The sequence below is a fragment of the Pocillopora verrucosa genome, chromosome 3 (assembly GCF_036669915.1).
Source record: "Pocillopora verrucosa isolate sample1 chromosome 3, ASM3666991v2, whole genome shotgun sequence".
Taxonomy (NCBI): Eukaryota; Metazoa; Cnidaria; class Anthozoa; order Scleractinia; family Pocilloporidae; genus Pocillopora; species Pocillopora verrucosa.
In genome coordinates this window covers 25,521,458-25,548,242 of record NC_089314.1, presented here as the reverse complement: position 1 = coordinate 25,548,242, position 26,785 = coordinate 25,521,458, and the positions used below count along the sequence as shown (strand labels likewise).

Genomic DNA, 26,785 nt, shown 5'->3' with positions numbered 1-26,785 from the left:
ATCGAGAAAAAAAGATTTAGGCTATGTTTTACATGACGAGATTCGTGAAGTGGTCTTTCAACGACCTAGAAAATCACTAACCGAAAAATATTTACAGCGCTGGCAGAGATTTGTACAGAATGGCTCGGGTCACTGTAGTAGTTCAGCGAGAGTAAGTGGTGGCATGGCCAAACACTGTTTGGGTATTCCATGTTATTCCAAGCCCCTCAGATCTCAAAAATAATTCTTCCTTACTAATATCGCAGCTATGCAGTCTCTCCCTGCAAATCAGTTAAGAGAATTTGCTGCAAATTGTGTTTGAACCGTGAGGAAATTAAGAGAGCTTAAAGGATCGAAGTGCAATATATACGTGTACTATGACACATGTTTTCGATAGGTGTTGTTTTAACTCGATTTAGTTTGGCTTGAGATCTGAGATCTCAAAATCATCACATTTCAAAAAGAGCTCTATCGATATAAATGATAAGAGTCCCAAAATGTGCCAGGTAAAAGCGCACTGCAACCTATTACGTGGAAATTGTAATAACAAAATTTGAAGAGTTTGAACTTTTTCAATTTTTCCCATCCTCCAAGAATTCCGACCCACTCTTCTCCCCCCCCCCCCCAAGAACTGATCAAAAATATTATCAGATAGATGTTATGTCCACAAAGTAAAACAGAAACTGTAAGACGGAACACTTAAAAATTCATATCATGTCAGAATAAACAATCAAGATATTACTTATTTTGTAATCTCATGTAAGATATTTTCATTGTTCTACTGAAACTACGTAAAATTTATTAAGAAATTGTTACGATGAGTATATTGTTTCACACCCATTCTGGACTAGAACTTTTTAAGTTAGGGTCTCAAAATATGCAATATGTTGTTTTCCTTCAAATAAAGTTTGTATTCAAAACGATGTATAGGAAAATAATGTATCATAGCATGTACTAATTAATCCACGAATGTCACTTGGCAGCAAAACGCTATTGCAAGTCGAAAAAACATAATTGTAATTTCTCTTGCAGTAGCAACAAAGACATATTTTTTAGATATGAAAAAGTCGGTAGGGAGTCTTTCAAACTCACCTATGAGGTTCTCCTACGAGGGAATGAGATATAAAACGCCCTGTCATGATTCATTATTCATGTCATGGCTTGTGTTTTTACTAGGTAATTCGCAAGTAACCGCGACCGAACCACAGGGAAAGGAAATCATATTTGAAAAAGGTGAGTGCATCTCCCAAAAAAACTCCAAAATTAACTAAAAATTATATGTTGAAGGCATCGAATACAAATACAATATTTAAGGACGCAGTTATTTTTCTTTCTAACTTTGAGATTAAAGTAAAGTTAATTTCTTGGTCTATGATTATTTCAAACGGCTTTCAATGATTAATTGACAATTGTAGGGAATACTTATAACCATGAGCTCCTGCTATAACCTAAAAACCTTGAATGCCAGATTTTGGATTTCATCGAGAGATACTTGACGTTTCAGGGCAGTGTCAAATTAAGTGATTATGAAGTTTGAAACTCTGAGAAAATTTCATTAAACAATGAAAGATAGCTGAAATTTGCATATGATATTAGACCAAGATTTGATCGCACGCCTCACCTCGAAAATAAAAGGATTAAAATGGAAGGTATTCATATTTTCGTCCTGTGAACGTTTAAAACGCAAAAAGAAATAATAAATTTTAAAAATATTGTGTGCCTTATGTTCTCGTTTTAATTAAGATAAAATTTGTCCTTGTCTTTAAATGATAACAAAATTTATTTCGATTACAATTTTAAACGAAATATAGTACATGAGTAAATTAAACTGTAAAAAAGCTGACGAAACGACACTCTGAGTTTTGAAAATGTTTTGTGAATACAGAGAATTCTGAAGCAGTGTTCAATAATGCGTCAAATTTCCATTTCGGCAAATCTGATTGACGGACTGCAATGATACGTCAATACTAAACGTCAGTTTGAGCATTACATTCTCTCAACTTCATTCAACAAATTATGTTTCCTCGCTTGAACTAAACATAATAACTTGTTCGTATCGCTGTCTTTAAAAACTGTCGAAGCCTCCTGTTGCTACAAAGCTTGACGAAAGAGGCCTGTCTTGACTAAATCAAACAAGAAAAAATGTTGTTTTCCAAAAAAATTGCTTGAAATGAAGGAAGATTAAAATCTATATTTAACCTTTGCAAACGTAAGTTGAATCAAGGCAGGATAACAAAGATTTAAATGTTAGATAACTTGCCAACTTTTTAATCTAGATTTTGATTGTGCTTGCCAAGAAGACATAACATTTTCATTTGGAACTATACAAAAGCATTGTCTAAATACGGCCTCTTTTCTTTTATATTTCATTTTATTTCAACCCACTGTCCACTGATATGTATGTATGTCTTTGATTATCAAGACCACATTCGTGTACTGTACGCAAGAAGTACACTAGCCCGTAGTGAGGTACATTGTGAGCAAGTTAACTTTACTGTATTCAATGTACTCACATTTTTGGTCACCACTCTTTCTACGTAAATTTCTGCGGTTCTTTCATCTGACTCAACTAATTTCCAAAGTTCAATTTTAACTAAACTGACTGATCGATCTTATTTCACACCTAGTTTCTACAATCTAATGATAAGAAGGATTTATGAAACCATTTTAATTATTAATCGAAGTAGGGGATCTGAAATAAACATCACAAAAACTCATTGAATTGTTACGCATTTTACTCCTCACCTTGAGAAATTCCCTATAAGGATCAGAGTTAAGCAGGTTTTTACGATTGTTCTTTTCGTATTTTTCTTGCGAAAAATGCTCGGGAATGCCAGGTCATGTCGTTTATCGGGAGTAACACCTGAATGGATACTTAGTTTTCGATAAGGGAGAGTGAAAGTAAAAGAAAAAACTAAGGGGCTATAATCCTGGGCATAAGTTTCTTCATCTTCATCTTCCCTTTCTTAGAACACTCATCAACAATCTGACCACCCAGTAAGTTTTTCGTTTCTGCTAAGGAAAAAGCAATTTTCTCATCATTTGAATAATTGCAAATTGGGGCGAAGATAACTGAAAAATAGAGAAAAAGGCTGTGCAATTTGCAGCCCAATTTCAACCATGCTAGTTTTATTTCTTAACATCACAAACCTGCAATTTTCTAAAGGGCCAATATACATGGAAACTTATTGATATTAAAAAGATCAAATACTCACAACTACATTCGTTGGACAGATTCTTTTCAACCTTACTTGATATTGCAAATTACTCTAGATTAACTTAAGTATTGAAATAAATTCGGTAATTTTTTTTGATCTTCAATGAAAGTTAGCGATCTCCACGCCAAAGGTGATCGGTGGTTGTTTCAATGAAATTCTAGGCGGTGTTCGCACAGATTACGGCGATTACAAAACGTTTTGGTTCTACTTTAATTCAGTTTGGCACCAATGGAAAGGATGTTTGGGTGATTCACTTCACCCACTAGAGCAACAACACTTGATATGCAAATTATCAGATGGAATCTAAGGAATTTCCTTGAAACCTTATGACGTACAGATAAAAGTTCCACAACATATAAAGAAAGCTCTGGATAACTTACGCTGGAGCGGATTTGAATCAGTAAAACAAAAAGCTTAAGTTGAGGGCAGATGCAGAACACCATATTTGAACTGGTAAGGATCTGCTTGAGAGGTTTCATTGTAACGGTATTTAGATTTTCGTATAAGTGAGATATGAGGTGGAAACGTGATGGATTCTAGAAAACTTCCTTTTAAATGTACAGTGTATTTCATTTGAAGGTGCCTTCGTGTCTTATAGTGTGAAATGCCCCTAATGATGTCTACACGTCATGTTGGATTTAATCCCATGCCTTCAAGGGGCAAATCGCACGCAACATGCTTAAGAAGGCCATTGCGAGAAACGTAAATGAAAGCGTAACAAGCCTCACGGCATTTATAAAAGATCACTGCTGTTGAATTAAGACACTCCTTAACAGATAACCTTTTAGCGAGATATCAAACAAACTACAAAAGGATCCTAAACACTCCAGCTGAGATGCATTAGCTCTTAAGTTAAATTACTAATTTCAAGAATGTGTTAAAGTTTGTCTCGACAACGCCAAAAGACAGGTCAACAGAGCTTAGCACCCGCACATAGATGGAAATGTGAAGCGAGAAAATTTCTTTCTTAATCACGTCTTGCGATCCACGATACATAACAGACATACATTTTTTCCATGCTTCGTTAGCACGAAAACAGTCTCAATATTTCATTGAAGCAATACGTGAAAAGCAATCAGTTGTATCTTCATTGTTGAGCCACAAAAAAGAATACAAAAGTACATTGCGGTTCACTTCATCGACTCAAATCCACTCAAGAACGACAAGGATCAGAGAACCACATACAATTCAAATAATTAGCACCACTTAGCAACAGGAAAAATATGCACATGACCACAAAAATGAATTTTCAAATTAACTTTCTGGTGAAATAATTGCAACCTTTGAAGCAATAATAACAATAGCGAATAGGAAATTTTGAAGTCCTGGGCAAAAACTTCATGCAAGAGTGCACGAGTTTCCAACCTTAATTATTCAAAAGAGATCGAATTGCTAAGGTTATCTTAGTCTCCCAAACAATTATAATTTGGCTCTAACAACGATCACTACACGCGAGGTTCCTAATGGACACTTGACATCGAACAGCTGATCGGTCAGTCTGGCGCCACAAACACAAGTTTGTCTTTTGCCCTGATTAAACTGAAATACGACCGTTTATTACCAACATCCAAGAGCTTATACTAATAGATAAAATCGGTGAAATTTAACATTGAACGATGCACGGATGCACCCTTAACAAGTGAGACGGCAAGTTTTGGTAGTTTAAACATTAGAATTACCTTAAACGTCGAAAACTTCAGTTTCGCCGACTGAAACAAATAAAAGATAGAAATTGAGGGAGTCTTTCACACATGCAAATGACGAATTCCTATTTCAAACAAGGGTTCTCATGCAGAGGGATGGCAACCAGAAATAGATTTTAAGTAGAACTGTCAAAATTCATTAAGTTATTTATCAAATTGACAACGTGGTAAAGACGAGCTAAATACCCCAAAAATATAGCGTGCGGCTAATTGTAACACTGGATCAAAGACAAAACGCCAAGCAATCGGTCAGCTGAATAATTTTAAATAAAAAGTTCAAAGATATGAAGCCTCGAATGTCTCCGAAATATAATTGAAAACCTCATTTGAAAACGAAGAAACAAGTTGTCTATCAAAGTTAACAAGTATTGACATACTTGTAAATAGGGGTAGTTGGCACAGCTGACAGACTCAGAATGAACAGCATTACAAAGTTTCCGATTGGCCAAGTCACGATGTACGTGAATAATCAAATCAAGAAAAAAAGAATCTTTTATATAAATCAACAGTTTTAAAGGAGCTCAGACATCGACGAAGACAGGCCGCAACGCATATCAACACCGCGGAAAAGCGCTTGAAAATCGTCATTTCAAAAACTGTGGCCTGCATTTGTACTCATCGGAAAACTAGACATTTGGTGATGTAACAGATCGACAAACGTATTTTCAACACATTTATGCAAATAGACTGAACTGAAAGAGCCAGTGGCAGGGAAAGCGGGAGGTAAGACGACTGTCAAAAGAGTTGATTGAAGAATAGCAATCCACACTTTTAAATATAAGACAATGGACAGGAGTTTCTTGAAATTTTGAGTCAAACTCAAAATACATTAGGCATTCACTTCGCATACAATAAATTATCCCTTTTAAGAATAATCTTAGATTTATTGTTTCTGATCCTTTACGGTATGAAGGAGAACCTTCGTTGGAGAGTTCTCGCTTGTTATAGCTGAAAAGACCTCAATGTAAACACATCGTATACGTTACAAAATTATTATATATCTTGCTTGGTGCACTTCGGCGGCCATTTAGCTTTCAAGCGGCAAGTACATTAAGATGATACTAAAGCAAAACCTCGGGAAATCCCAAGGGTTTCCTAATATATAAATGCCCTACTTAGCCGTAAAATACCTTCCTAATCTCTGATAACACAAATTGCATACAACGACTGAACACTGGTCAGAGTGCTTAAAGGAAATAAAATGCTTCGAGATTTTAAATGGATTTAACAAATTTGCCCGAGCTTCACGAGGGTCTTAGGAAATAGTTGTAGAGCTACTGTGGATACCCAAGTTAGATTTCATGTTTATCAGATAGACCCTAATAGAATTGAATTAACATCTTCAGCATAGGTCAATACCTATCTGAATAAATCAGATTTAACAATAAGGTGCTTTGCTAGCAACTGGCTTTGCCAAACCGATTTCTTGTACCCTTCAACTCACTGATATATATAAATGGATTACTCTATTAAGGTACTTTGAATGTAACTCTCTTAACATAACCACCATAATAGACTGTTGAAATCAAAGACTTCCGTAATACCAAAACGTAAACAAATAACTTTCGATATATTTCTTTTTGTGTTGATGATTGGACAAATCTACTGATGCAATAAGAAAGGTGGTAAATTTCAAGCTCGGTAGTGGAACAGAATAAAGAGTTACTCGTCTTTTCACGAGCGAGGGACAAAGTTCTGACAAAAAAAAACTGAGATAAAGTTCGCATATAAAGTTGGTAATGGCTTAGTTTACCATATAGTTATTATGCCAATGACTGAGTACTGCATCGCAGAATCCGAAGGTCTAGGGTTTGAGTCCTCGTGGAGAACTCAGATTTGTTCTTTGTACTGGGGTAGTGACATGACGAATTATATTTTTCTCTAAATTTGATATTCCGTAAATTTGAGGAAATACTTTGGTTATTAATCTAATTCGTTCTGCACTTATAATCGGTTGTTAATTCATCGCTACATTAGTGAAAGAGAAATAGTTTAAAAAATTCAAATACGAAAGTATTTCTCTCCATAAAAAAGTATTTCGATGCAGTCAAAACTAACACATAAAGTCAAATTTTACTTCTAAAAACAGAAGGAGGACAAAATTTCAGAGACAATACAGTTTAATGTTCAATGTTTGCACGAAAAATCAAATCCGGAAAGAGCAGTTATTTTAATATAGAATTGTTAAATCATACCTTCGAGGTAAAAATCAAAATTTATGGACGTTAATCTCGTGATAGAAGAAGATAAACTATCAAAAAGCCTGAAAGGTAAAACGCAATTGGAAAGGAAATTATCGCAAGAAAATCGGGGACGCTGGAGAATTTCACACTGAGAAAACATGTTCCTTCGATAATCAAAATTTCCGCGTTGGCGAAGGGATGCAATGAAGGCCTCTGTATGTTTGATAAACAATGCGCCTTCAACTTTAACTTCACCGACCCGATGCGATAAGTGGTGAGCCGCGGATTGAACTTAATACAAATCACTGCATTGTACAGGAGAAGAAGTTGATAAAATCATCTAGGAAGTTACAAGTTATTCAAATGAACATTAAATATTCTCTGCATCTTTTAAAAAAAGGAAAAACGAAAAAAAGAAAGATTTAAAGGACAACTCACTGAACGAAAAACTCTCATTCTATCATCAGTTTTCGATTTGCGGCTAATAGGTAATTTTCAAAGGTGCAAACTGCGGGGGCAGTGAAACAAAATTTGCCAAAGGGTATCAAATGATAAAGGCAAGACCTATTAAGAACCGACTGAAAATAAGATAAAACGGCGACCACCGAGCTACTGAGATATTTTGTGTTTTCGCGCATAAGGAGCAATCTAAGAATTTTAAAAAGATTCGGCAATCTAATTAAAAATCTTCAAAAGCTATCAAAGGGTCATAGATTAAAATAGTTTAAATGCCAATAAGTTACAAGAAAGATAAAACGAAAGAATGCAAATTTCAAAACGGAATTTCGTGAAGTAAAAGATGTACGGAAAAAGAGCAGAAAAAAAAGGGGAAATATATGTAAACCACTATAAGTATAAAAATCACTTCAACTAAGTCAGATTCTAGTGTATTATATTTATTTGCCGATTCCTCGACAAATGCGTCAAGTTATAGATTTCTATTTAAAGCATTAGAGCACAAATGAACGAACATTTCATTTGTATTAAAATCTATATCCGCCACTTGCGACTAATTAACATATAGATAGCATAACTAGCGGCTCGACTTACAAAGAGTTGCCAATCAGGGAGGTTAATTGACGTTATAGGTTGTGTCTCCGTTGCATACAAAGACAGGATGCACTTCGAAAGCTAAAAGGGCGAAATCATTACCCAATGGCTTGTTTTACTTCCACACACACCAAAATACAAACTTTGAAGCAGGTGTACTTTGGCTGTATCCAAAGAAAAATCCTCAAAACAACGGCGTGAGTAATTTAGCATGTAGCACAACGAGTCACCAAACATTCAGTTTATGAGATCAGCAGGATTACATCTTTCCTGGTAACTGATTCCGGCGATTCGAAATGTCATAATCGAAGTGGGATTAAAGTCGTTCCGCAAAACCGAGGTAGGCGGGGAACTTTCTCACCCGATAGTAGATATTTGCGAAAAAAACAATTTGTCATTCATTTCGGCTGCATTAATGGAAGTAAAAAACCTGTCGTGCAACCGAGGAAGTGAAACTAATGTCATGCTTGACAACACCCTAAAAATAGCTTAAGATTGATATGATCGGTTTACTTTTCCTTTGACGTGTGGTTGATGAGTGTGTTCATTTTGCCAGTGTGAATTATGAGAACAATCCCATATGCTCCTTATGATTCGGTTATTAGTTTTCAAAAGCAGCCAAGTCAAGATCCACGAGAGCTATCTCGTACCCAAAATATTCTCAACCATAGCCTGGCACGTGAACAACTACATCGTACATCTTTTCCTCGAAGAAAAACTCCTGGAGCACATCTTTGCCCGTAAAAGGTACGAGAATTTCTCGCACGTCGATGTTATTACGATTGAACTTCAATTCGACTGTTTAACACATGTCCTGAACAGCCAGTCAAATATCGGTTTGCGCAATCACTTGTAATTTACCGTTTAACTACTCTGTATGTGTTTACTACCAGAGAAACCACACTGCCCTGGCTGTGTTGAAAGACAGTTTGAGCTTCTAGAGTGAAACTGTCATTGTAAATGTTTTCGTGACTTCGTCACAGAGAGCAACACGAACTCAATAGCATAGTCGTGTCACATCGTCTTTTAGTTTGATGAAAGGAATAAGCGATTTTTCTCCCAGGAAACTTGATCAACCTACCTTTTGGCGACCAAAATATTATTCGAATGACTACATAGAATTCAGCTGGCCAAGTTTGGGCCACAAAAGAAGCAAAATACTACAACCTGAACTAAGTGGTTGACAACTTAATTGAAACTGGCAATCAAGGCAACCAATTTATGTGTAGAGATTTAGCCGTTGCTCCCAAAATCTTCATTCCCTGGCTGGCTTCTATTTCAGAGTTTCTAAGGGCTGTTAATATCTGAAATGTTATGTTTCGGTTAAGAACCATTTTAAGCGAAATTGTGGCCAAAGGTAAACAAATTACCATTTGTCGCACAGGATTTACATTATGATGTTGTTTCTAAAGTAACCTACCCATCCAGCAAAAACCTTGGTCGGCGTTGCGAAATGTCTGTCGGAGCAAAGATTGGATTTCGTCTAACGCCACTTATCGGTTCTAACATCTTTGCTAATTTAGATTTCATCAAATAAGAATGAAAACCTCTCGAATTCGCGGTTAGAGGGCAGAAAAATATGTACAGTTTACGCAATACATTCAAAACTGTGAGCACGAAACGGGCCTTGTTGACTGAAATCTGAGAAAGTTTGAGAGGTCGAAGGCGCACCTGCTTTTTCAGCTATAGTCTATGAAATGAGCTAAAAAAGAGCCATTCTCCTGGAAAACCTTAACTGGGTACAAAGATAAATAGCCTAACTCCGAAAATCGCCTAGTACATGCCTAAAACGCGCGAAAAAAGCACCCCTTAAACTGTTCAGTCAGAGTTTTGTTTATTAACTTTAAGTACCGTGTACCGCCCAGGTTTACATGAAGCAAAGGTTAACAACAACACATAATTTACATTTTTACGTAAGGTAGATCTCATAAAACGGCATGATACTAAGATTTCAACTCTTTCATTTAATTTTTACTCGCGATAAAATGAATAAAAATATCGCTTTCTAGAAAAATAACCCCTTTCAAGTTGTTAAAGAGTAAAGATTTCATTCCAGATATAAGAAGAGTGTAATATTAGTCCATCTAGTAACATATAAACCATTAAATTGTTTTTGGTTAGAGTGTTTTTCTTCTCTTGTCAAAAAAATTTCCAATTACGTTCGTAAGAAATTGAATCCATCCCCTCAGGGCAAACGACATCTCATGTTCGAGAATAATCAAACAACCAAATGGCAATATTTTGTTTTCGTCTGTACATCATTTTCGCAAAACGCATCACTTTTACCCGTGTGTTGTAGTCTTAGAGAGAGAGGACCGACAAACTACTGTCAGAAAAAAAGAAAAGAAAATGATAATTCTTATGATGATAACAATGAAATAAAAATACAATCAGGTTACGCAGAAAGGACTAATTCTCGGGAGAGAATCGTATCATTTTGCAGGAAAAAACCTGCGCTTTTTTTATTTCTTAGACAACAATCGGATTGGGAATGTAAAGAACTTGAAATTATCTAAACCTCGAAAAAGGAAAAAAAAACAGAAGTTTCGTGTCAACTTACCTCTGACTTAAAATTTACTGTTGAAAACTATGCCTTTGGAAAAGAAAAACTAAACTTAAAAACGCCTCTGGTGTACAGAGTCCGCCACGCCTTATTTCCTTCATTTCAAAACAAAGATTCAGTTTGCTAATATTATCAAAACTTCCCTGCCGGGAGAAAAGAGCCTTTCTACTTGTAGATCTTCAGAAATCGACTTGGAATTGAAAAATAAAACATTAAATTAGCTCCAAATTCAAAATGTTGATTCAAAAAATCGGCGACAAAAAGTCTTGTTCCGCCTACATGACATCAACTTAAGTAAACAGCGCTTAGGCTAGCATAGCGGTCGACTAAATAACAAAGAATAAAAAAAAGAAAAATTAATAAGTCGCTGATCGCAATTCGCTATCTTGAATTGCAGATGGATTTTGTTGTTTTGCCGGTAAACTAATAAGAGTTTCTCTCATAATCCGCTCCGTTTCGACCTGGGCACAATATCTCGACGTCAATTTCGCAACGCCTACGTCTAAAAAGACCGATTTGTTTTCATTCGATTATCGAAAAAAAAAATTAATTTCATTCATGCGAATCTAATCTCGCCTTTCAACTAAAACAAAGAAAGAAATCATAGAGAACGTGCGACTAATACGAAGTTGAGCCAATCCCCACGAGATAGCAAATATAATCCATTCTCTTGAATCGGTACTTTCTTTTTTCCCCGTGGCAAAGTGGTGATATTTCAAAAGCTTCACCGTTTGCTAAAATTGAAGACCACCTTCTGGATTCTAAAGATAAGAACACTGAAAGCATACCTAATGATCATGCATGCTGGTATAATAACAATTTTCATTTTTGTACCACAAACAGAGGTTTCGGTGACAACTTAAAGTTAATTTGAGCGGATAGACGATAACACAGTTTACCCAACTGGCAATAGGTAAGTCTTGCTTTAGAATACAAGTATTCCGCGGAAAACCATTATTTTTTTGGCAAAAAAGTATTATAGTCGAAAAATGGTCACGGTATGCTTAGGATAACGATCGTCCACACTTCATTTGCAAAGTGAAATCAGTTGATCCTTTTGTTCCCATGATAATCGCGACATACAAACGCAAAGGTCTTTGTTTCGTATTTCAAAGTGACTTATTTTCATCAAAATTAACATGAACCGCGTTTTCTTTCCACAGTGAAAACAACGACTACCAGGTGGTTGGACGAGGTGGAAAACTCGCGCTGACAGATGTCTTTAACCAGCATGAATTTTACGGAAAACTTCACTACTCCTGCAAGTTCTACTGCATCACCCCGATCACATTCCCAAGCCAGCATCATTGCCTCAGCGACATTTAACACGATTGTCATGGTACTAACCATAGTTGGAAACTCTCTTGTTTGCCTCAGTGTTTATTACTTCCCTCGCCTTCGCAGGCCCACCAATTTCTTAATTGTGTCTCTCGCGGTAAGTGACCTGCTGGTGGGATCTTTGTCGCTGCCCTTCAGAATCGCACAGACGATAAACCAGGAGAGCTGGCCAAAAAGTCTGGGTCCCGCTGGCTGCCAGTACTGGATTTGGATCGACATGGTATGCTGTGGTGCCTCTATACTGAATCTAACAGGAATCAGCTTCGATCGACTCCTTGCTGTAAAATGGCCGCTTACGTACCACGAGAACATGACCACCAAGCGAGCTACTTTGATTATTGTAATAGTCTGGGTCTTCGCATTGGTTGTTGCCTGTTTGTCGTTCGTGAAGTGGGGCGGACACGAAACAATCATCATAAAACCCCAATGCTCCATACAGGCTAAAATCTATATTACCATATTAGCCGTTGCCGCGTTCTTCTTCCCGTTAACCGTTCTTATTTTCAACTACGTCCTGGTTTTGAAGATCGCCATTCAGCACGCGAGACAGGTGCAGAAAGATAGGGATGCTATAGCCGTGAACTTTTTGGCTGAACAGGACGCCAACGAAGATACCAGTGGAATCACCAGCTCACCCGCATCCAGCAATAGAGGAATAACAATAGGGAAGCGGAGTAGTGAACCGCTCACTGATTCGAAACCGCGACGCTCGTCAGGACTACAGATCATGAAGCAACTCAAGGCCACCAAAACGTTGGCAATTGTGGTGGGAGTCTTTATTCTCTCGTGGTTTCCATTTTTTGTGATTTTCATCACTTGGCAATATTGCCTCGAGTGCTTCGAAAGTCTGCCGCCAGAAAGCGTCACAGTTTTAGTCATAGTGTTTGTGTACGTTTTACCAGTGAGCAATTCTGCAGCAAACCCTATTATTTACACGTGCTTTAACAAGGAGTTCCGTACTGCCTTCTTACGTGTTATCTACAAGTTTTTACGGAAATCAGGCGGTGAACTAATGTCAAAGTCAAACGGCCATACCGATACATACACTTCTTGCACGTAATTTTTGAAGAGATATGGATGCAGGTACCTTTAATTTTAAACAAGTTAACTTTTTATTTAGCATAGTTTTTATGTATTTGGGTCCAAAGACCTAGCCGCTGTAAGATTTCCTGAATTGTCCCGATCTCTATTAATTTCCTGACGATTGTGACAGACTGAGCGATCAAGTTAACCCTTGCTCGGCGCAAACTAGGTTAGAGCGAGAACATTGTGGTCGTTTTAATTGTGCGGGTCATGTCAGATCGTTTGGTCTTCTTCTGGTCCTGATCACTTGAGTATTATCTGGCACAATCGTGGCATGGAAACCGAGCTTAAGTGAAAATACCCGAAACCTTTCAAAAGTATTCGTATAGAAAAAAGATCATACCAAAAAAGATGAGTGTTAATGAGCCATTATCTGAAGCAAGAACAGTGTTTTGCTTCGACGTTTTGAATGGTTATTACGACACAAACCAAATTATAAGCCCTTTGCAAGTGCAAAAGATCTCTAGAGATTTCAATTGTTTTATTTTTACGCGCAAATTTATTTCCAGTTTTGTCGCTCTGTTTCAAGTCAAGTCTGTTAAATAATGTCAATCAAATCATAAGACGATGCAAACTCGCTTACATTCTGAACAACTGAATTACATAGATTCATGAGAGTTTACTTGAAAGTCGCGTTGCAATTATTTCAGGGACATAGAAATTGCCTTTGTTCTATTAACAAGGTAATGATGGTTGTGACTGCTTCGTCAATAATGGCATGCTCAAACGTTGTCAAAACATCGGTTTATAATTAAAACACCGTGCCTTTGGACTGGACATTAAAAGTTTCGATTTGGGACCTCAGTCATGGTTCTTTGAATATATCATATCTTACTGGCAGGTCACACGAAAGAAATTGAAAAACAGAAATCTGGTCAACAACTAAAACCACTCAAGCGGGATAATCAAGCACAGTTAATATGAAAAGAGATCGAAGGCGGGTACATGTAACATCAATGGCTTGTAATGAATTTTTTAGGCTACATAAATGAAGGCTTCATGGTGAGCTTGATAAAACGAGATATAAATCAGAAGGAAATGAATTAAAATAAACAGTGGGATCTCCAAAATTTGCGGAAAGGACCACTCGAAGTCTACCTTTCTGCACGAAATCGTAAGATTCTAAACTTAGACCGATTGTGAACGGTCGCTCATCAGTTTCATTCGCTCAATTTTTCGTTCTTTAACAGAAATCATTGCCACTCGCTCAAATAAACGAACTTTAGATCTTAGTTTCGACAGATTCTTTCGTTTGAATTTGTTTATCATCAAACAAATAGAAGAGCGTTCAGAAAGAAGAAAAGGAATAGGCATAATATCTGACTAAGTAACTGGAATTTTATCGTGCATTTTGTGATTTTTTTTTCTGCGCGCAAATGCAAGATAATGGGAGAGGGGTGCTAACAACTAAACGGTAGAAATGATTAGTTGAGGTCACACGAAGCGCTCTTACAATGTTTTAATGGTAGTCAGGCGACCGTGGTCTCTTTTTTAAAAGGTAATTAGCCTAATGAATTATGTTATGTGTCAAGGGGCGCTTGAAAATAAAACGAAGGTTACACCCACCAAGAAGTACTATGATTGTTATTTGTGATTAAGAAGCGACCCAGGACATTTCATTAATTGTTAACAATTATTTTAAAGCTTTTGGCTGTTTTCAACTAGTTTTAATTTTATACCTTTCTCTGATGCTTTTATAAATAGGTTCTTCCTTAGAACATGTAACTTTCAAATGGGGCAGTTTAATTAAAATTCAGGTTAATCTGCCTTGCCTTTGCCGTATTGTTAATAAATGGAGCAGTTATCAGCCAGGCTGGAAGAATCAATGGCTTTTAGAATATTCACTTTTAAAAGTATATTCTCCTAAAAGACATGTAGTTTGTGACAGCGACTGACATCTGGACAACCTGAACAAAAGCAGAAGTCATCGTGCGAGTCAAGTAAGTCAAAGTATGACAAACGCTTTGTTCAGGTTCTTTAGGTCATCACTACTCAGTCGTCCAAACTACACTTACCCAGATCATAGTTAGTGCAGGCCGGAGACTGATTATGAAAGCTGGAAATTAACGGTTAACATTCGTTTTCATCTTCTAGACTGACATTGGACATCTCAGTGACGTTACCTCCGAATGAAGCTATTTAGTGCTGTAGACCTGGCCCTGGTTGTTCGAAGGCTGAATGACGCAATCTAACGGATAAATCGCTATCCAGCGGAGAAGAGTTAACATAACCCCACTGCACTATCCACCGAATAGAGGTCTATACAGTGATAGTGTTATCCAACCTTCGAGCAACCGATGGCAGAGGTTTCTTACTTGGAGTGTACTTGCGGTTAGTTTACATTTATTAACTGCATTTATAACTCTGTAACTCTCGTATTTACACAAATGCCAAGTGCAAATGATTTGCACTTAGCATTTATGTAAATGCCAGAGTTACGTCACAACTGCTGCATCTCACGAAATTATACCTTCCCTAAGTCACGTTTGACGGTATTTGTCTTCACACACAAAAAAATATCAAACTAATGTGCTTTCCAACTATGCCTGAATACTATGACACTAGACGATGGACTTTTTTAATTGAGGAATGGTTTCCAGAGTTAAAGTGGAGCCTGAAAATGAGGAGTACTAGAGAGAAAACCGAAAAGTAGCGCTTTCTGGCCTATTTAACGTGATAGTCACTTAAATGTAATACGTCTCTTAATGCGTTATTCAAAACGCACCAAGCCCTCAAACGTCAAGTGAGGGTGATGGATTTTACGGCTAACTGTTAAAATCTTTAGCTATTTTATCGCTATCGGTTAAAATTCAGTTTTGCTATTTTACGGCTAACGGTTAACTTCTTTATTTCGTGATTAACAGAAACATTTTCATGGTTAACTTGTTTTATGATTAACGGCTAACATTAGCCAATTTTCATCCCTCACGACTATTTTTTTGGCCGTTTTACACCTGTATGAACCATGCTCTTGGACAAAAATAGCGAGTGCAAGAAATAAGTCGGGCGAAAAAAGTCCTCCGTTTCAGGTTCAATAGACAGTTGGAGGTAAAGTTTACTAGATTTTGTTTGAGACAGCAATTGAGAAAACACATAGAAAAGGGTAAAGAATGGCACACTAGACTATAATATCCACAATTTTAATTTTGTGACCAATAAGGCTAAGGCATACTTGTCTTGCTCTGTGTATCATATGCATATATCATACACCCAAATACATTGAAATTTCCCTATATAAACCCTAGGAATGCAAGAAGAGGCAGGGTAAAAATTGAAAAATCAATTACAATGGGAGGGCACTCACCATTTTACGGCTAGGGAAGGGTTTGTTGCATTTTCTTGATTACCCACTTAAAAAGGCAAAAAACCCTGTGACCAATTCATGTGCAGAGTACAGATTTTGAACCATTTTGCCCCTAGAATCCTGATTCCTGTCATCAAAATCTGCCCTAACCATAATCAAAAAGGTTATTTCAATCCTGTTTTGGGACTGGGGAGTGCTTTGTTGCATTTGTTTGATTACCCAATTGAAAAGACAAAGAATCCTGTGACCCATTCATGTGCAAAGTACAGATTTTGAACCATTTTTTGCACCCCAAGTCCTAAAAATCTGCCCTAACCACATAACAAAAGCTCATGTTGATGCTATCAAATATCAGCTATTTGATAATTTTCTTCTTACTCTCAACCTGTTAGCATGAAAGAGTATGGAATAAGGTAACAAGAATTTGCACAACAATCACTGCTTGGAGTTTCTAGTAGGTCAAGAAGAAAAAGATAAATAGGAGACCTAGTACCCAAGCTGAGTGGTGTAATTCTTACAACTATGAGGATAAAAAAAATATAGGTTCTCAGATGATTTATGGGAAGGGCTATTTCTCATATTAAAGTTCTCTTTGTGAAAGGATCATGCCAAAGACAAAACATTTATGAAGTGAAAGGAATATAATTGTAGGTCAGTTGAGGAGCCTGAGTACCTAAATACAAACTAAACTAGTAGTAATCGGAGATTAGGGAAGTGCGTTCGGCATTTCAAAGGGGAAATATTGTTTTTTGGTTATTAGGATAGATGAATATGCCTATGGTATGTTGTCAAATAAAGGGTTATGGCGTATTGTGAAACCTGTATTTACTCTGTGTACGAAAAGGTTTTAAAGGCTAGTTATATCGTATGGTTTTTGAAGAGGCAGTCGTCGCAGTCCATCGGGCGTGTACATATACAAGTTTTACTGTAGTTGGTGTGGTAGTTAAGTGTTAGTAAGTAGTAAGAGAATAGATGAAAACGTGCTTAAATGTAAGCATTAATTTTATTTAAATCTATGTTATTAAACAATTTTGAAAATGTGAACTACTTCTAAAATTTAGTATAAAATGAAAGAGAAACTGTAAAGCTTTCACAACATGCATTTATAGATCTAACACCACATTTTCTGTGTTGTACGGGGATGATAAAATGTGTTTTTCTATTTAGAAATAGTTATCATAATAAAGGAAATTAATTATGACCAGGTGAGCCCGCAATTTCTTTGGCCGGCTATTGGGCTTAAAATTCGTGCGCGCGCTTAATAATTATTCAAAATGGCGCAGATTTTGAACATCGCCCGTCCAAGTAACCAAAAATCTCGAATCTTCACGCCTGGCATGCACAGGTATCCCATCGACCACAGGATCCCCAAAGATTACGAAGCGTTCTCCTAACGTCGAACGCAACAACATTCCATGCTCCACATTGGTGATTGAAGAAAATATATACACAATTCTGAAAAAAAAACAATCAGCCAGGGTACAGAATCACCCAGTGCATAAATTCCCTCCTCTCCCCCCTAAAAAAAACAAATTTCTTTTCATCAGCTTATCAACAGATTTCCTATAAAAAAGGCTAAAAAACTGAGTGGGCAATGACATAAAATTATCCTGAAGAGATTTCCAAGCTATTAGGAAAATGTGTTTTCATCTAAATTGATGAAAACTAATTCAATACCAGCCCTCCATTTAAAGAAAACCTTTTCTGGTCTACTTTTTTGAATTTCTGCTGTGAACGAGGAGTCACATTTTAGAGCAGCACGGCCAAGGAGTGAAGAGCACCCTTAAGCTTAATTCATCAGCAGATCATATTATTAAACATTTTTCAGAGAATGTAATGACTTAATAATTTCATGCAACCGGAGAAATCATGTATATTTTCCCATCTAAATCAAAGTATGTCATTAATATTGAAATAATGTTTGCAATCTTCAACATATTGTGCATACAATTAATATAAATAAAAACAGTCATGACTGGGGGTTTGTAATCAAGTCTGATAAATATTAAAATGATTGAGATTTACTCGCACAACCAGATTTTCAAGCCCTGAAAGTGATTTTGTTTAACACCATTGAAGTGGAGGGCACCTACAGAATAGCGGAAATCAGAAATTCCTTCAAATTCCGACCCAAACTTAGACAATTCGATTGGTTCAAAGTTAAGCTCCTTTCCCAGCAACGACTGCGCAAATACTTAGGAGCAAAACTATGATGCCTAACTGAAAAAGCCATAGGTCGTTGGTAAAATGGTAAAAAACGTCGTAAAATGTGATTTACCTTCTCATTTAATGCATACATCCCGCTCATCCATTCTTGCATTTCTTCTTAAGCTTACTTTTAAACTTCGAGCGCTTCCATGCTCTGAAAGTCTTACTTCTTTAGTTAATCGTTGTCAATATTTTGACGATGATTCTGCTTATCACTCGTTCCCTTAATTGTTCTCCGTCGCGTTACTCTTCATTAAATCTTTCTTCTTTTTAATGCAGGGTGTTCTTGGTCGTGGTGTTCTTCCGTGCCATGTCTTTTATCTATATCTTAGTCAGCCTCTTATGTGCTCTTGTGTCCTTCATCAACTTCTCTCGCTCTTCGCCGTTTCATTCTTTCCTTCTCTCTCGCTAACTTTCCCATTTCTGTCCACTGAAATCCTACCTTCTCGAACTTACAACATCATTTTTTGCCAACGTGGTCATAGCTACTCTTGGAATTATGTATTACGGTGTAATCCTGTTCTAACTTTGCCGCCAAAAAACGCGGGTTGCAAATCGCGCGCAGGCCATTTCCTGAGTTTTCCGCTGAACGAATGTAACGTGGCAGTGTGCGGATCAATTTAGCAATTATGCCAAGCAGTAGACCACGCGACGAAATTCCTGGAAGACGCTGTTAAAACTCTCCACTTTTTCTCGAAGTTATTTACAAAACTACCCAAATAATGATCCTTGTATTGGAATCCCAACTCATTTTATTCGCCGAAACAAAGCAGACCACTGGTTGAAACATCCTCGGCGAGCGATATGAAATGAGAGGTATCTGCTACATATATTTATATAATAAGCTCAGTTATGCACGCATTCTGATTGGTTCTCACTTATGATTTATTGGAGGACAGACGTATAGATGACGTCATAATTCAAGTTTTTTTTAATTCTTTATTATATAAAACAAATAGATTCCAAGTTTCCGTGCGTCTGTTCAGTAATAGATCACAGAGGACGTCAAAATGTAGTTAGAACAAAAAAGTGGCACACGAGGCGCAGCCGAGTGTGTCACTGATGTTCTTACCACATTTTTACGTCCTCTGTGATCTATTGCTGAACAGACGCACGGCAACTTGGAATCTATTTGTTAAATATATGCTTCAATATACACGGGTTGAATCATTCAAAACCACAAACAAAATCTATTGAAATTTAGTGGCTTTTCAGCATTCCTCTGAGAGTCCTTATTAGAGGCGGATCAAAGAAATAAAAGGTAAGCTTTGGGATGAAAAAGTGAACGCATGCTCAAGGGAATTGTTAAAGGTAATGATCAACTAATCAAGATAGGGATAGGCAGGAGTATTTTCGAATAATTCTGGTGTTTGCAATAATACGTAGAGAAGTTTTCAAAATTAGTAATGTGGTAAAAGTTAAACATAGAGCAAAATGGATAGCGTGTGTTCAAAAAGGAAAAGGGGCATACGTTAAAATAATGTGATTACTAGGTGTTGCATGCAACTTATGTCGAGGCTATCGATTTGCGACATTGAAAATGCACGGCAACTTAAGTTAGCTTCGAACCATACAACAAGCATTGATAATCGGGAAATTAAAAGCGTTATTCTAATTAATTAAATTAATAAATTGAATCAGATTAATTAATTAATTAATTAAAACAGCATTATTAAAACATCGATCGGCGAGAGAAAAATTAAAAAATCACTTCTCCTTTCGAAGTAATCGGAGGCGTCACTCAATATACAGTTCCACAGTAGGTGCACCGACCAGAATTGGGGAGGCTTCCGTCGTGGTCGGCTTCGGTATTTTTAGCATATTGATGAGATGTACACTCCAAGTAAATTCCGTGCTTGGAGTTTTTTTCCTAAAAAGCGTATAAGTCGAGTACTTATCGCATCTGTTTGCGTGGGAGCAAGTCGCAGTCCATTAAAAGTGTTTTTAAGATGATAATGCAATAAAATGTTTAAGCAACGAGAAAAGGCACTTTTTTTTATCTACACGCGTTCAAAATACATTTATGTACATGACACAATAAGCTTGTATGATGGATCTGACTAGCGCCATAAGCACCGATATAATTTTAAATCGATATAAAAACTCGTTGCTTGTTGTACAAGTGCCAGTGTCCGCGAGAATTTGATAGGTTTACTCAATTCAATCAGCAAAAACTTAATATCTCTCTTTCAAAAAGTGTTACTTCAAACTTATGAGCATCTTTAATGCTCTTCGGATTTGAAATTTCTCCATCACTTCCTCGGTCTAACACTGACGAAACGCGAGGCGGCCATTTTGAAATTTAGCGCTCCTGCTAAAATCAACCCTCGCGAGGTGACCATCGCGAGATATGACGCATCCTCGACCAATCACTGACGCATGCATCTTTATAATCACCGGACCAATTATACTAATGCAAGTTATGAATGATATTGAAAGAAATCCAGCCAAAATGCACTTGTGGAAATGTTTCCTGATGTTTATTGATTACTACTCGTACAATCTTGTCATATTTTTAAACAAAGGAATGATTAAATTGTTATGGGAAATCAAATCATATCTATTTTTGCCTGAAAGCGTGCGATATAAATAAATATTTGGCTAACGCAGGGAGTAATGCTTTCGGAAGCTTTCCCGAGCCTTAATAGATAATTGTCATTTGTATAGATTAACTCGGTTGTAAATTCTGCGTTCATCATACTATAGGATTACGAACATGAAAATTTTATAGAATTCCAGCTATTTCTACCCTTTCGACTTTTCTTTCCTACCATAGTGCTTTTAGTTATTGGCCCTTTCACTTTCACGCGACAGGTAATTAATCCTTACAATATCAACATATCGCCAAAAAGGTAGGTTACATAACCAATAGCCTCAGTTTGACACGAAAATATGCCCGGATATTTATCCGTAGACATTATCTGTCCGAATGCGAACAGCTTTTTCCGAGGGCTTGCAAAGCTCGAGGAAAACTGTGAACTTCGAGGAACAGCAGATAATGTCTAAGGACAAATAAAATAGCATATTTTCGCGTCAAATTGAGGCTACTGTGTTAATTACTCTTCAAATATTTTCAAACGCGTGGGAATAATGTTTACGAACAGCCTACCTTTTGCGGCTTGGGATGCTCACTTTTTGGTGTTCTCTGATACGATTTTACCAATTAAAAAAAAAAAAAGCTTGGGGAAAATGTTTACGAACAGCCTACCGTTTATGGCGCGGGGTGTTCACTTTTCGTTGTTCACTTTTCGGTGTTCTCTGATACGATTTTATCAATACAAAAAAACACACCACGGACAACACTTCCTAATCTTAAATCAAATTTTAAACGCAAAGTTTTACTTGTTGGACATAAGGTTTGAAAATTAGGGAATATCACCGGGGTATATTCTCGGATATCCCCCCGTTTTAGTTGGGGGATATTTGGTCACGCGATGCGTTTTTACCAATCGCGCTCCAGAAAAATATTTGTTGGATTAGAATTATATAAAACAGCGGATATTCTTTTGGGATCCTTTGATATAATGACCAGTTTTTTGAGCCCAAATTAAAAATAAAATATGTCACAGACACGAGGAAGAATTGATTGGAATGAAAGCAAAATCTTTAATTAATCTTTTTTTAATTAATCTTTTTTTTTGACTATGTGTCAAGGAAAGGCAAGAATTCTCTTCAAGTTTGAAAAAGCTGACTGCAAAATAAAATGTTTTTATTAAAAAAAAACACGTTACATGCCTTAAAGTAGGACGTGTTTTATTTTCCGGTTTCAAGTTTTTAATATTCTCTACCTACATTTGTCAGGTTCATGTTTCCGGTTCTCGAACACGGGTAATAAATAGCCACTCTGCGTGCAAAAGTGTCGAAATTGAGCTCGGTGTAATTTAATGGGATGTTTATTTAAGAATGTCTGATATGGATAGCTAGTCCGGTACTTTTCAGAAAAATATTTTAAAACTCTGATGGCTTAACCCACAAATACTTATCCAAAGTCCGCTTCCGCAAGTTAGTTATTTATTTTCCCAGTTCAGCTGCCATAGGCCAATAAACTAATCTTTGGTTTTAATGTGAGAATCATAAGGAACATTATATATAATGAAGTTTTTCGACTAGTTAATTCATTTTCTTTTACCATCGCTTAACCAAGGACTGCCAAGCTCTCCTGGCTGGAAACTTATCTTGCATAAACACAAACAACAGAATCTCAAGTTAGCTTGTTGTGATTGCAAGTACTCTCTTAGTCTTCGATCGAGGTAGGTTATTCAAAGTTTACCCCCAGCTCTTTTGAGTCAGGAATTTTTCCACGGAAATTGAATAACTGGCCATTCAAAACAACAGTCATAAAAAAAGGTTCTTATACCCTTGTAGAACTAATTTGTGCGGCGGTGACCTTCGACTCAGTGTTTATCTCCTTGTCAAGTAGTCTGTTCTATCAAGGGAATGATGTATAGGTGTAAAGTTTTCGTTCCACGTAAATTATCATGCAAGAGTAACACCATCTTTGAGTACACGCGGCGAAGAAACAAATAAACAGCGATTTTAATACTCAGTAAGACTGTGGAAATGATAATAATATTTTTCGATAGTTGCTTCTTTAAGTAACATTTTCTTAACCAAAACTTAAGTTCCTTGCACGCGTCTCTAATCATAGCTTGCGGAGCTTTTTGAAAATATTGAGGAAAAATGAAAAAGGGAAAAAAGCTATGGGTTTCAAAAACAGGAAAGGATTTGTGCTTGATAAACAAAAAATACTTCATGATCAAAATCGGAAGTAAAAAAAATCAGTAGTGCAGTCGAATAAAACTTCACGATGGTGGATTATTAACGAAACACACAAGCATAATTTTAGCAAATGGAAGCTTTACGGCCTTTAGAGTTTCATTGCGTGTACTTTGATATAAGCTTTTTGTAGCATGGTATTTATATGCAATATCAGCTTATCGAAAGAGACGCGGGCTGAGTCACGCACCACTTAGCAATTATGCTGAGTAATTAGGTTGTTAAAGGGAAACGTTTAGCAGGTGTCTCCAAGTTTAATTTGGGTACTCAGCCATGAATTTTTTAAATGAACTCTACAAAAAGCTGAAGGAAAAGAAAAAACGTTTGATAATTGATCAAACCGAAAAGGGTATGTCATTGCCAAGTACGTTTCCATTCATTTAAATGTGATTTCAAGGGTGTACTTCGAATTTCAGCAGAAACGTAATGGCTATGAACACCACCAACAGAACGAGCAGTGAGGATCAGTGGATGCCGGTTCCCGCATCGCGTTGCCTCCCATGGCTCGTTTTCCGCATGGCTGAATACCTGGTCATAGTCAGCCTCAATATCATCATCATGCTTGTGTTTGTGAAGCAGCGCCAGCTACAACGGAGGAGTACATACTTGATTATCAATCTGACCATAGTCGACATGCTGGTTGGGTCTGTGGGGCCTTTATTCATTGTAAGGACAGGGAGCAGCAGATGTGATTTATGGAAATACAATTGGCCTGATGTTGATTGGATAAACATACTAACAATTCATTTGGGGGTCCTACTTCCCCTCCTCTCTTTTTTTAATCTCGCTGTTATTTCATTAGAACGTGCCCACGCAACATTCCGTCCTTTAAAGCATCGTTACATTAGGAAATGGGTTTATGGAGTGCTAATAACAGCCACTTGGTTGGTGCCCTTAGCCATGCACGGGGTAGGAATAGCACTTCAGCGCCGTTTCCCCCGCTTTAATCGTAATCCGGTCCAGTTTTCTTATTATTTTTTCCTTGTTTTCGTAATATGCGTTAGCTATATTGCCATATATATCAAGGTTCGTTGTGCTCTCCATCCTCAACATCATGGTGCAACCGGTCAGAGGGACAGAAAACTAACAACGACATTGTGTCTCGTCTCCTTGGTATCGTTATTTACAGTACTGCCGATGTTGGTATCTCACGGTGTAGCCAGTTTCAACATGGGCATGTATCGTAGCTTTTATCGCCAATCATCATTTGATATTGATATGATAAAAGGTACATTTTTCATGGGCAATTCTCTGATAAATCCTATAATATATACCATGAGGATGCCAGGATTAAGAGCAGGTATATTGCATATAATATGCCGCAGGGCTTCAAACCCAGTACGCCCGTTGGAATACCGACTTCGAGGTCTTTGAAACGCTCATTCTAGGAGTATAACAGAATTTAAGAGAAGAAAGCTAGGGTTATTGTTGTCGATTCTTTTCAACGATATTTAATTGTAAAGTATAAATTGACAGCGTCGAGAGAGAATAAATGTCCTTCATGCCCTTGAAAGAAGTCGGTTAAGGTCTGCCTAATAAGAGAGGTTACAAATGGCTTTGACGTAATTAAATAGGGCCAGCAAAAACACTTGTCATCGTTAATGTCATAAAATTGGTTTCCGCTGTCACGAAAAGAAAAAATGAAAGTGAAAACAATTGGATGGATGAATGAATGAAATGGCAGTTTCATGGCAAATTACTAAGAAAGTCACGGCCGTTAGCCTCTCGGAATTCTTATTAGAGGTGTGCCACCCGGTCCTCTGAATCCTGGCCCTTTATTGTTTCCTACCCGTACATGAAAGAAAAATGACTTTCACAAGCTCCTGTAGTTCCTTTGAAAAAACTTCCCTTGAAATTACTAAAGCAAAGAGATAATTGAACCATTGACTGAGCTGCAGACAACACGTCAACATTTTGTCGGATTTGTGTGTACGTGGATAGAGGCTGGCCTTGTAAAGATGAGCTCTTAGTACAGTGTTTTTGCTTAATAGTAATGGTGAGATTGACACAGGACCAAAAAATAATTAAAGACTGAAATGAAAGCAGTGAAACACCCTTTTAATACATATTATTCTTTGTGCTGATACAGAGTCAGTTTTGCCTTTATTAAACAACTCTGAAAACTGATCGCAAAACACATTGAAAATTTTTCGTACATGAAAAGCATAGAACGTCTTTAAAAGAAAGGTTCCATTATACTGAGACTTCCCTCAAACTTCTCATTTCTCAGTATTTCTGTTAATGCATCATCATCGGACAAGTCACCAGGGAACTCACATGTTGCAAACTCATCATCAAAAATCTCTTCTCGGCTGGTACTCAGGTCGTTTAATGCGCGCACACGCCGCAATTTCCCAGGTTTCCACGTGTCGGCGACTTTTCCCAAGTCTTTGGCTGAGTTATTCAAATTGTTCCAGAAAACGATGGCTTTCCTTTCCATATCAAGTGTTTTACTATTAAAAAAAAATCGTCGTTATTGAGGACACGTATATATATATGCAGTAAACCTAGGATTTTACTAATAAAAAATTTTTTGTACCTGGGATCGATACTTTTGTCTTTATTTTACACGAAGATATGTATCGAAGTTTTCTGGAAACTAAGAGTACAGAGTTGTCTACTCGAAAACAATCGTTTCTACTAATAGACGCAGTAAAACTGCATAACCCAAATTAATGACACTTAATAAAAAAGCTCTCCATACTCACATCATATCAGACATCGATTGCTGACTTTTTAATAAAGCTCGCTTAAGTCTGCTCTCAATCTGTTCTGCTTGAGCCAACAGGTGGCTTCGGGTGTTTTTCATTATCTCCTGTTTCTCTTCTTCAACTCTTTGACGTTCCTTGCACAACTCAAGGACTCTTCTGTGTAAAGCGAATAACAGAAACTTTTGTTCTTAGTAAATCTTAAGCTTTTAAGTTCCAATAAAAAATAAAAATGTGTTATAGTGGGTTGTAATTTCCTTTCGAAGTGGACATTACTAGCAGAGGCGTATCCACCTTTTCAACGTGTTGTAGGCACTATTTTCAGAGATTTAGAAGCGTGCTAACCTAGTGCTTTCATGTTACGAGAATTTTTCTTGTTGCTCGAAAATATGCTGTAAGGAAAGTCAAATTTTTGTTCCAACTTTGCAAGAGTCATATCGTAAAAGTTAAGCGGGCGGAAAAAACCTTCACGCCCGGGTCTACGGGGCAGTAGGCTGGCTACGCCCCTGTGTAGATTGCGATAACCGATAAAACACTTCAAAATAATTAAGCCTTATTATAACACCAGTTGAATCATGATTCATACCTTTTGGTTTGAATTTGTGCTTGGAGTATGCTGACTGTTTCTTGCATATTGCTGAGTTCTTTTGTAATGTTTCGTCTGTGAAGAGG

General features: G+C 37.0%; 2 protein-coding genes across 12 annotated transcripts in view; one reads left to right on the top strand and one right to left on the bottom strand.

Annotated features, from left to right (window-relative positions):
* Positions 1–17,808, top strand: part of LOC131800313 (probable G-protein coupled receptor No18) — a 33,277-nt gene extending 15,469 nt beyond the window's left edge. For 5 of the 11 annotated variants that reach the window (XM_066163981.1, XM_059118000.2, XM_066163980.1 and 2 more), the window contains exons 2-4: positions 1,156–1,212; positions 11,540–11,609; positions 11,860–14,929. In XM_066163981.1, coding sequence (XP_066020078.1) covers positions 11,913–13,094 — 1,182 coding nt within the window. In that variant the 5' untranslated portion in view covers positions 1,156–1,212; positions 11,540–11,609; positions 11,860–11,912 and the 3' untranslated portion in view covers positions 13,095–14,929. Of the gene's footprint in view, positions 1–1,155; positions 1,213–3,443; positions 3,651–5,388; positions 5,624–8,213; positions 8,881–11,539; positions 11,610–11,859; positions 14,930–15,211 lie in introns of those variants that run through there. The other 6 variants (XM_059117995.2, XM_059117999.2, XM_059118001.2 and 3 more) reach the window with 6 other exon arrangements.
* A 7,773-nt stretch (positions 17,809–25,581) lies between these two features.
* On the bottom strand, positions 25,582–26,746 carry LOC131800287 (uncharacterized). The gene is made up of 3 exons (XM_059117970.2): positions 26,700–26,746; positions 26,114–26,272; positions 25,582–25,858 (listed from the first exon to the last, which is right to left on the bottom strand). The coding sequence occupies exons 1-3, from the start codon at positions 26,744–26,746 to the stop codon at positions 25,582–25,584; spliced, it is 483 nt and encodes a 160-aa protein (XP_058973953.2).
* Positions 26,747–26,785: the final 39 nt, after the last annotated feature.